The sequence below is a fragment of the Bombus vancouverensis genome, chromosome 1 (genome assembly GCF_051014615.1).
Source record: "Bombus vancouverensis nearcticus chromosome 1, iyBomVanc1_principal, whole genome shotgun sequence".
NCBI lineage: Eukaryota > Metazoa > Arthropoda > Insecta > Hymenoptera > Apidae > Bombus > Bombus vancouverensis.
This window is the reverse complement of record NC_134911.1, coordinates 10,559,182-10,570,566: the sequence shown is the minus strand read 5'-3', so window position 1 is coordinate 10,570,566 and position 11,385 is coordinate 10,559,182. Positions and strand designations below refer to the sequence as shown.

The 11,385-nt window shown below is 38.6% G+C and overlaps 3 protein-coding genes across 9 annotated transcripts; 2 read left to right on the top strand and 1 right to left on the bottom strand.

Annotated features, from left to right (window-relative positions):
- Positions 1-627: 627 nt before the first annotated feature.
- Positions 628-5,718, top strand: LOC117153328 (ubiquinone biosynthesis protein COQ4 homolog, mitochondrial). 6 transcript variants are annotated; one of them, XR_013058353.1, is made up of 5 exons: positions 628-766; positions 2,419-2,777; positions 2,942-3,165; positions 3,295-3,797; positions 5,144-5,718. XR_013058353.1 is itself a non-coding variant. In XM_033327282.2 (4 exons), the coding sequence occupies exons 1-4, from the start codon at positions 759-761 to the stop codon at positions 3,470-3,472; spliced, it is 780 nt and encodes a 259-aa protein (XP_033183173.2). In that variant the 5' UTR covers positions 695-758; the 3' UTR covers positions 3,473-5,718. The 6 variants fall into 6 exon arrangements, 1 of the variants encoding a protein (XP_033183173.2); XR_013058349.1 differs by having other exon boundaries at positions 695-777; XR_013058350.1 differs by having other exon boundaries at positions 735-869.
- LOC117153327 (UDP-sugar transporter UST74c) lies at positions 883-2,387 on the top strand. Its single transcript, XM_033327281.2, has one exon. The coding sequence runs from the start codon at positions 918-920 to the stop codon at positions 1,899-1,901; it is 984 nt and encodes a 327-aa protein (XP_033183172.1). The 5' UTR covers positions 883-917; the 3' UTR covers positions 1,902-2,387.
- LOC117153332 (discoidin domain-containing receptor 2) lies at positions 3,557-11,255 on the bottom strand. 2 transcript variants are annotated; one of them, XM_076618396.1, is made up of 15 exons: positions 11,096-11,255; positions 9,567-9,744; positions 9,353-9,458; positions 8,770-8,995; positions 8,300-8,447; positions 7,839-8,140; positions 7,500-7,713; positions 6,766-7,398; positions 6,439-6,596; positions 6,192-6,356; positions 6,004-6,113; positions 5,739-5,918; positions 5,562-5,654; positions 5,331-5,472; positions 3,557-5,180 (listed from the first exon to the last, which is right to left on the bottom strand). In XM_076618396.1, exons 2-15 carry the CDS (start codon positions 9,649-9,651, stop codon positions 4,848-4,850), a joined length of 2,895 nt encoding a protein of 964 aa, XP_076474511.1. In that variant the 5' UTR covers positions 9,652-9,744; positions 11,096-11,255; the 3' UTR covers positions 3,557-4,847. The 2 variants fall into 2 exon arrangements, with proteins under 2 accessions (XP_076474511.1, XP_076474515.1); XM_076618400.1 differs by lacking the exons at positions 9,353-9,458; positions 9,567-9,744; positions 11,096-11,255 and having other exon boundaries at positions 8,690-8,907.
- Between the last annotated feature and the right edge of the window lie 130 nt (positions 11,256-11,385).

The window sequence follows — 11,385 nt, the reverse complement described above, 5'->3', positions numbered from 1 at the left end:
GATCGCAAGATAGCGCTTCATGTTCAAAATCCTTGTAAGCAAGTCTCATTTCTTAGTAAAGTATTCATGATCGAACGAGTTACATATTTACTAACATATAAAATATATATTTTTCTCTTTTTCATCTCCTTTAATTATAAGATGGCTCATTAGTATCGTGTTCCTACCATCAAAACTTTGTACATGCGATAAATATGTATACTAGTATTATTAATCGATGAATGATATTTATAACAAATTAGTTAATAACAGGCTGAAAATTAAATGAATAACAATGTATTCATTATTATAAATGAAATAAATTATAAAAGGAATTTGATAAAAATCTTGCAAAGCAGAAATTCTTAATCTTCATATAAAAGAATTAAATACGATATACGTATGTATGCAAGTATACTAGGTATATATACTGAGATTCATTTTGAGAACAAAGATAATAGATTAGAAGACAAGCAGAAGGAAAAGCGAGATACAAAATTTGTATGTGCCAACGACAACGATAAACGAAGAGTACGAAGAATAGCGGAAGATAAAATATTACGTCAACACGCTTAAAGAATAATTAGAGGAAAAAGAAGCACTCGTGTGTGTACTTTACGTTTTATAAACAAATCTTAATGGTATTCAGTAACATTAAGTAATGAACACTTAATGTTAATACTACTACTGTTAATAATACTGAATGAACCAGTAGGATAGTGGAATCTTCGTTGGCGACGTGTGCAGCACAAAAGGAGAAATAGAAAACCGATAGAAGGATGATAAGGTTATACCAGTGTATGTTTTATGAAATTTGATATAAATTTGGCATATTAGTAATATAAAAGTTGTGATTGGAACGCAGAGAAAAGAGAAGGGAAGGAGAGAAAGTAAGAAAAAAAGAAGAGAGTAAGAGAATATTATCAATTTTGATCGGTATGCCGTGGAGTCATAAAAATGTGATGTTCGCGAGGGTCGGTTCTGCCCTATTTTACGGGTTATCTTCATTTATGATCACAGTTGTAAATAAGACAGTGCTGACGTCGTTCGAATTTCCATCGTTTCAAATGCTCGGCATAGGACAAATGTTGGCTACCATTATGTTACTTTTCGCAGCAAAGAAGTTGCGCTACGTTGAATTTCCTAACCTAGAAGTAACAACGTGTGTCAAGATATGGCCATTACCGATCATTTACATCGGCAACATGATCTTTGGATTAGGTGGTACGAAACAGCTGAGCCTTCCAATGTTCACCGCCCTTAGACGATTTAGCATTCTTATGACGATGATCGCTGAATACTATATTCTCGGAGTAAGGGCGCGTGTTTCCGTTCAGTTGAGCGTATACATGATGATGGTCGGGGCAGTGGTAGCTGCGTTAAATGATCTTGCTTTTAATTTGGAGGGCTATCTTTTTATCCTATTGAACGATTTTTTTACGGCCGCCAATGGTGTCTACATGAAGAAGAAATTGGACTCGAAGGAACTAGGAAAATACGGACTGATGTACTATAATTCATTGTTTATGATTGTCCCAGCGATTAGCATTGCCTACTGGATGGAAGACATGCATTCTATCATAGAATTTCCACATTGGAACAATGTGTTCTTTCTTGTACAGTTTGGCCTTTCATGTGTGATGGGTTTTGTATTGTCCTACAGCATGATACTTTGCACACTTTATAACTCTGCGTTGACCACCACGATAATCGGATGTTTGAAAAATATATGCGTTACTTATCTCGGAATGATGATCGGTGGTGACTACATATTTACGTGGTTAAATTTCGTAGGATTGAATTTAAGTGTCGTCGGTAGCTTGGTTTACACTTGGGTAACCTTTCGAAGGAAGGAATCGACCGAACCAAAATATTCTCCGCTTTTCGATGACCAAACGACAAATAAAGTGCAAGCTGTATGATCGATGTACAAAGCAACGAAATCGTGCCATGTGTCGCCGCGGCTCTTTCTGTTCTTCTCTTCCTCTCTCTCTCCGTTGCTCTCGCTTCCTCGAGCCCATCATATTGTTTCTCTGTATTAGTGTTTTGTATCTGTGTTAGTGTGCGACACGTGTCACGTGTCCTCTTTGTTGTGGAATTGTAAAGCTTTTGGGAGCCGGAAAAAGAGGGAACGAAATGGGAATAGGGAAAGAGCAGCAAGCGTGACAAACTATAGTAATAGTCATAAATAAGATATAAGATTCTATACCAAAGCGATAAGACCGTTACCGGATAGAAGAAATGAATAATAAGATGTTGCGCGCCATAGCGTATCACCTTTACCTTGTGAAATACAACTTGTACATACGTACTTCGAAATCTCGAAGGTGCAATATACTATCATTAATAATGCACGTGTACAAAAGTATATTTTATAGTGAATAAATTTAATTTCTGGAGAAAAGAAACACGATCGATTCTCATTCAGTCCTCCGTCAGTTTCAGGCTGGCCACTTCGAAGATTATTCAGCAGCTCTGGCTGCTCGTCATCCTTCACGATGGATTACGCGAAACATCGTGTATCTCTGTCGCCGGTGCAACGTGCAATTTTGGCGGCCGGTGCAGCCGCGATCTCATTCGTTGATCCTTTTCGCGGCGACATGATCGCATGCTTGGCAGAAACGACCGGTACCGACGCTCTTTCCTACTGTCATCGAAAAATGCTCGCAACCTCCGAGGGATCTCGCATTCTTGCCAGGAAACCACGTATATCCTCGTCTACGATTGATTTTTCCGCGCTAAGACGATTACCACAAGGAACCCTTGGCAGGATCTATTGCGATTTTTTGGACGTTAACGTAAGCTCTTTCGACTTGACTCCACTCGATTCGATTCGATTCGATAGAGATATACGTAGACAACGATCACACCAATCGATTGGTCGTTTCTTACAAATTATATCATATACTGAAATTGTTAGCGCGTTTCTGCAAATTGGAACAAAAATATTGGTCTGTTACAGAACGTGTCCCCCGATACTAGACCTGCGGTCAGATTCGTTGAAGATACTGAATTAGCATATGTAATGCAACGATATCGAGAAACACACGATATTTATCATGCTCTACTTCTAATGCCAACCACGATGCTTGGAGAAGTGACGGTCAAGTGGGTAGAAGCGTTACAATTACGATTACCAATGTGTTTCAGCGGAGCGATATTTGGAGCGTTCCGGTTGCGTCCAAGGTAAATTCATCGAGTGAATCTCGAGCCTGGTACTTGCAACCGATCGATGGTTTTGTCTCCATCTTCTTTTTATTCAATTCGCCGGATTTTATCCAGTCCAATCAGTCGAATTTCTCTTTGGCGTTTTAGGCAAAGGAAATTATATCTCGAGCATCATCTGCCTTGGGCCATTAACACAGGAATTGGTACAAAATTTCTCTTGGGAATCTACTTCGAAGAACGTTGGGAGCAACCCCTTGACGAGTTTCATCGAGAAACAAACATCATCCCTTTGGTGCCGATAGAAACCATTAGCAATGAAGTCTGAAATTGCTCATACGCTTTTCCCTCTAACTGTTTTAGTATTGTCTTACATATATTAGAACACCAACAATAGACACAGCTTATTAGATAGTGTATAACAATTTTTATTTACCGTAACGTTGGAAATATGAAGAATATAATTTTTAATGGGATACGTATGATTTGTATTACAAATGTCGATCAATGTAATCGCACATTTAAAAAAATTTATGCTTCTATAGAAACGTACGCGTAGATATCAACGCTCGATACGATGAGAGTACGATCGATTCACCCGTGAGGATACAATCCGATTGGTAATGCTTGGGTGTAATATCCTAAAATATTCGGTAAGTGTTAGCAAATCGATCGATAATTACTTTTTAAAGTCGCGTATCGTCTAATTTGTATGAAACAATGTTCGTGATATTGATTGTCCCATTTGGTTTGTAGTAACGCCCGCAAACCACTATTACTGGCTATCTTTTTGATATGCAGTTTTATCTATTACTCTACAAATATTTGCAGCGTAACGGCGTAACACATTCGAATGCAAAACTCGAGCACGTGAATTTATTCATGCGAAACAATGCAATATCCCTTTTTGCAAACCATCTTCCGCCTGTCTTTGATAAAAAGTAAATATTAACGGTCCATTGAAAAGTTCATTTCTGTTGTATTCGTTTGCGTGCTCGATCGTTCAAATTCACGTATTTCTCTTGCCGCGCGTTTTTCCAAACCGGTGAATCTTATTTATTTTTCATATGCAACAACTTATTCTTCGCACATACAGAATAAGCAGTATTGTAACATTATTGGGCGCTAAACAAGCTGAGGTACTAGACATTCGAATTGTAACGCAATTGCAACGTCTATTTGTTTCGCTGTTGGAATATTCGTACGTAAAGAATCACGGTTGCAATGTTGAATCATCGATTGTTTTTGCATATTACAACCGATCATTTACAGTTAATCGAAGGACAAGACAATATGATTTCTTATTATGGTGCTTTGTGTTTCACGATTGCAGAAACTCACTCACTCACTCTCTCTCTTTCTCTCTCTCTCGCTCTCGCTTGATGTATGTGAGTGTGTACAAGTGTGAATATTTCTATATGCATAAAAGTTGATTTATATATAAACCTAATTGAGCATTAAAAGTTAATGGCCAGAGCATCCTGAAGCGATTACGAAGGGTGTTTGTAATGGGCGAAAGAAATAGTTTTACGATATTTTTAAGATGGATTGAAATATACATTAGGAATAGATATAAAAAAGAAATGAATGAAGCGAAAATACAGGTTAAGTCAGCATAAAAAGCTGAAATTTACGTACAGGATGCTTCTTGGCTGATTGTAACCATTTGGTCCGTGCTACTCGATCTCGAGTATCTCGAACGTTCAATCGAGGGCTAGTCTCTCGAGGTATAGGTGAATTTCCGCAAACTGGGGTCTGTCCTCGATTCGTGTACTCCAACATTTTTTCATTACACGGTAGAGGTCATCTGGACAATGATCGGGTTGTGAAAGAATTCGATGATGATTCCTTTGGTCGTTGTTGTCATCGGGCTGTCCATTACCACCAATATACGTTTCGCTTTGGTAACAGTGGCCACAGTTTTCTAAAACCTGTGCCACTGTTAAATCCGCATATGGTATCTCCTTACAATTTAGAAAAATTTCCCAAACTGTTACAGCAAACGACCAAACGTCGGCTCGGCAACTACGTTTACCCTGAGAGGAAAAACAAAAATGAAAATAAATGGGATCCGTAGCGAAGTTACGATAGCAGAAACATATACTCGAGGGACACAAGACGAGGAAACGTAGCTATAACTATAACGTAGAGATGAGATGAAGAGGAAATAAGAAACAGTCGCTTACCAGTAACACTGCTTCCCATGCCATCCAACGAAGAGGAACTTTTACATTATGCCCGTCGATGAAATAATGATGATCATATTTGTTGCAATATATGGCATGATCCGACACCTTTATTGTCAGATCCTGACCAACAATGCAATTCCTAAAATATTACACAACGTATATATCGAGGATCGATTAAGTCGATTTATTTCTTTACGGATTCTGTCATTTTTTTCTCGATTTACTTACCTGGCTGCTAAATCACAATGTGCAATGTTCATGGATTCCAAATACTTCATGCCAGATGCAATTTGGGTAATAAAGCTTAAATGGTTGTCATAGCTGCGAATAGAATATAATAGAATAGAAAGAAAATTGAAAAGGCAAATACACTATTGATATATAATCACCTAATATTTTACTCACCTAATATCGTCCTTGTTGTCCAAATTACCACCGCGACTTTCTAAGAAGGTAAGGAGATCTCCGAAACGACCGAACTCGAAAATAGCTCCAAACGGTTCCTCTTTTACCAAGGCCATCATCTTTGCTATGTTTGAATTTTGGAGCATCGCCAAAACATGCATATCCTTCGTAAAGTCAAACCTGTGTATTGCTCAAGTCAAAATGCCATAAGAATATAAAGAAAGGTTTTTCGAACCGGCGTTACATTTCGGAATTAGTAACATACCTTAAAGAATCTACAACGCCTCGCCAAAGAGACCTAACGATTACAATTTGCCGACTTTGAGTCGCTCCTACTTCGGGATTCGTGATACCCTTTGCTTCACATAAATGAACCTGATTGAGCATACGTATTCGATTAAATTTCATATTGATAAACTATCAGTTTAATTCATCGATATTGTTTCTTCTTACCAAACCGAAATTTCCTTCACCGAGTTTGTCTAGAATTCTTAATCTGTGTCTGGAAACACGCTGAACGTTGCAGGAATCAATGGTACTTGGTAAACATACGGTTTCCTCACGAATGTGAAGCGGTGTAAACGGGCTCATAGTCGACGGGATCTCCCTTCTCTTTATCTACAACCATACATCTATATAAAAATCTCTATATAATACCTTTGTTAGAATTGTTATAAACACATCTGATCCATCATCCTACCGTTAAAATGTCTGTTGCCGCATAATACCCCTCGTAGATTCTTTGATTCGTGTTTCTCGATTGAAGATGAAACGCTTTTTTCGTCGAATATGTCATAGTCGTTGGCATTGTCACTTCCGCATACTTGTTTGTCGTGAAGCTCGACTTGCGCTTGAAATCTGAAATGGATTCAATTGGGTAGAAGAAAAATGAAATTTGACGTAATATACGTAATAATAATATATATAGTATCATGTACGCATACGCACATGCATAATACAAATAGGCGCGGAAGTCAATAGGTTAGAGTATATAAACTGTTGTGTAGAAAAGGTTGGTTAGATTCACCTGAACATGATTCGGCTGTACAGGTGGAGGACGCGTTTGAGTTTGCAACCACGAGATTTTCTTCGGAGAACAGACTGTATGTTCTCTCGTATAGAGTGGAACGGGCATCAGAATTATCGAAGTGGGAATCGACGACAGCAGCTTTGGCGTCCGTTTGGAAATCTGTATTGGATCGATCAGGCAAGTTATCGGAAGGGGCAATAATGATAGGTTTGCGAATCAAGGACAATCCGGTTACGATCGAATTCGAGAGTTTAACATCCTTTGGAGAGATCGCAATGTCTGGTGCAGATGAGTCGCACAGTAGAGCTGTATGCTTTTGCAACAAAGCGACTTTGTTACGGCCTCTTTGTTTGATCAAAAATGTTGTACACGTTAAGAAAAGGACAAACACTGTCAATAGGCCGCTGACAAGGCCGATATACGTTTGGGAGGTACCAACGGGAAAGACATCCGGTATCGAGGCATCTTCGTCGATTTGGTAAAGATCCGTTACATTCAAACTCACGGAGTTGATGGTCGAGTGGATGACGGAGCTGCTGGATTTTGCTCGTTGTTCGCTTCGATTTTGCTGAACTTCCGATGATTGATCATCAGCTAAAATATTCAAATCGTTCGACCGACTTGTGCTACCTGCGGTCAATACGGTTAACAAAGCATTATTAATTCGCGTCCAACTCTTTCTTTTTTCTTATATTCTTGTACTCGTATATGACTATTATCTAAACACTTACCAGTGTAAAAGGTGATTTCGCTGAGAAGCAACCATTTCGCGGCAAGACTGAATTCCACTTTTACAAATTGTCCGATTCTAGATTGTAAAGGGATCGATACCAAAACCGTTTCGGCAGCGGGCGATCCAGCAACGATCGGCCACTCGGATTTTTCTGCTTCCGATCGATAGTTCTCACCATCGATGGAAAACCAAACGCGCATTTGCGAAAATGTCTAAGAAAAAAAAAAAATAAAAGAAATTGTCAGCTTTGGAAAGATATTTATAAAGGAATTTTTTAATTCTGAATTTTGTGTATGTGTATGTAAGCTCGTTGTAAAAAAGAATAAAGAAAACGAACCTCGACGTCTAGTTGTGGTATACGAGCGATGTGTACGGTGCAATTTTGAAATTCTCGTAGTTCTTGAAAACGAAAAATAATCTGGATTGTAGTACGATCCGACCAGCCGATCCAGTTCGTAGCATTGGTCGAAGAGGAGAGAATTTCAGAAATTTCGCCTAATATTCCATCCGTCAATTGCCCGAGACCGTTTACGAGAACAAGAGGCTCGATCTCCACACCGTCATACGAAGCATCCTGAACGTTTCGTCCTCCGGGCCCTGGATTTGATCCCTTAGGCGCGTTATAACTCGCGACATACTCTGAGGATGAGAAAAATAGTTGATGGTCGTATAGTGCGTACATATGTTATAATACGTACACGTTATCACGATTGTAACGTGTCGAATCGATAGACGAGAAATGACGAAACGCCTAAACGATAAGGCAAACGGTAAAATATACGGTATAGAAATGCTCACGTTCCAATACGCATCCGTAAATTTCGACTCGCATGCAAACTGTCCGGGGATGTTGGCTGTAAGGTACGAATCGCACTTTGCTCGCGACAAACGGTAAGTCCAACTTCTGCTTTTCTACCAGGTAGGTGTTGCTGTTGCCGCGTAGTACCTGAAACGAACGACGCTCGATCGGTGTATCGACGTAGGAATATCGGTAGTCGCATTGTTTCTCAGCATCAACGGTCACCGGAGACGTCTCGCCTTGCTCTCGAGTACAGACTAGAGCGTAGAGGACTGTGTTTTTCTTTGAATAACCGTCCGAAAGCTTACGATATCGTAACTTTCTTATATTTTTCTAATTCCTTCCTCGCGACGACCCATACATATGTATATAAGTATGTATGTAAGTACTTATGTATTCGATGCGACTGTGCTTGAATTCGAAGCAATGCAGACGATTTCCGGTCGATTTATCACACACAGACACGAACTCTGTCACCCATCAAGTTTCTATATTGATGCCATTTCGTGTCGCGCCAGTACTCGAGAAAGAAAGCCTCCGCATACTCCTGACCTTGACCGTTGCCAAACCGTCCTTGAGTTTCGGTCCACGCTATCAGATGATTTTTCGTCAGATCGATCTCCAGGTATTCTCTTATCGCGCTACTGATTTGCGCTTTTGGACACCAAGCGCCACCATTCTTCTCTTGTCTTATCCTGCAAACGTGCAAACATCGGTATCGCCCTTTCTTACCGACTGCTACGCTACAGTGCCATACCATATCATACTGCGTATACGTATGTATTTATATCGTTTTAAATCTTATTTTTCAACCGAATATCTCTTATCCTATTTTATTTAAATTCCAACCACCGGTAGTGTTTACGTTTAACGGAACGAAACTGATGCGAAGCTGATAAAAGAATCGTAAAACTCTATAGTCTACTATATAGAACTCTAAACTATATAAACTATATAAACTATATAGAAATCTAAGTCGTTCGAAGGTAAAACGCATCGAATAGTACGCATAATTTTACCTTTATCGACAATGATCATTTAAAACAATTTACCTTGCGTTTTGCGGGCCCACGGATTTTGTTTCGTAGCTAGAAGAAGCGGTGATCGCATCATCTGGAATTTTTCCCTCTTCCATGCCAAGGGGAAAGATGCACTGATCTGCAAGTTGCGAACATACATATTTACATACAGGCCTTATTTCATCGATCTTATCTTTTTACAATTAATTTCTTCGATATCGTTATCCTTAATTGCTCATTTCCTCACCGAAAACGTTTTTCGTTGAATTCTCTCTGCAGCGAACAGTTGCCAGAAGCACTCCCAATGAGACAACCGTTAGGATGTACCGCATCTCGATATCCGGATCTTCTATCGTTTTCGATTTCTTTATAGTTCATGGTAGACCGAGTCCTTTGCTAACATTGTTCGATTTCTCAAGCTGTAACTGTATATTGCTTAATCAACTAATCGCATTAACTATACATTAACTATACTTATTATATTTTAATTTCTACTATAATAACTTTCAGATTAGATATTACATGTTATCGATCGTAAGTGTAATACGAATAATCGCTATTTGCTTTTCAAGCCATATCGTGGCACAATTTATTTCACTGTAAAAACGAAATACACGCGATTGACGGTCGTCGTAGGTGTTGATGTTGCATGTGGTACGTGATTAATCGTACTGCGGCGAAGAAAAAGAAACATGATTTACGAAATTAAAGGAGGGAGAAAGGACTAGGGCAGCGCGTTAATGCATGCGAGACGCGTTCGATATTCAAGTGTATCCAAAGAGAAAGAGAACTATATCCGTTTTAGGTATCTGGCCGTACTTATGAAAGAAAGATCTAAAAAGAATCGATCGTAGATTGTCGATGGTTGAGAGACGAAGAAATTGCAACTATCGAAACCGCTATCAAGTATCGCTATTACTATCGATATTAGATAGGTTAGCGCTTGTACGGTCGGCAGTTAGCAGCTGGCAATTTGCAGGTTGCACGTTAATTAGATTCACCGATGGAAAATGAAGACAAAGAGGGTTAGGGAATGCGCACGGGGTCCTGGATAGGTATTGGGTGTGCGTGCAACAAGTAAAGTACGATCAATACGAGCGTGCCGCAGGAAGGAAGAGCATGACCATGTTCGACTCGTTTGCTCCATTTGTTTCGTTTGTTCGGACCTTTATTCGTTTTCGACAAACGGTTCAATATTTATAATATTTATGTTATTTAACTATGTCATGTATATACGTCATTGTGTAAACGTAAATACAAACGCAGAGGCAAATGTAAATGACAGGATCATCGAATCATCCTTTTCTCTTACGATTAGAGAGGTCTTATTATGTCCCGTTAAGTATTTTTCTCTCGATCCATGTATGTATTTACTATTTACACGTTGCGTACACGCACACATATTCGTTTCAATAATTTCTATAATAGATATAACAATATCCGTTTATGCTCGATATTATTCAAAATGGGCCGACGAAATTGAATTTATAAAAATTTATAAAAATTAATAAAAATTAAAAAAATTGAATTTTTCTTTTTCTTATTGAAACTGATCTGTTTCATAATGTAATTTTCATTCGATTCGACTATCAAAACTATAATTACCAAATTTCTTCTACATCTATTACATCCGTGTAAAATGAATCGTATCAATTATTATTAAATATGAAACACGTGCGTCTTCTTTTTCGTAATTGATGCGATATGACACTTAATATGTTTGGATCTTTATACCCGATAGGTTTGATAAAAAGCTCAATGTCAAAAGGTGCTTACCTTTTAAGATTGACGCATGCCACTTATTGCGTATACGGGATACGTGAACACGGTAAATTTTGAAAAACGAAAGGAATTTAGCATCGTTGTAAAGCTAACCACGAATCAAAGTGCACCAACTTATCGTAATTTCAATTTCTCTTTTAACTTTTCTCCTTTTTCCTTGTTTCTTTTCTCTATACATATACGTATATACATACGGTGCACGTCCTAATTAGAAAAAGAAAAAAACGACAACTCGTAAGAATTGTTGCTACCCGCACTATATAATTGACAGATTTTCTCACGTT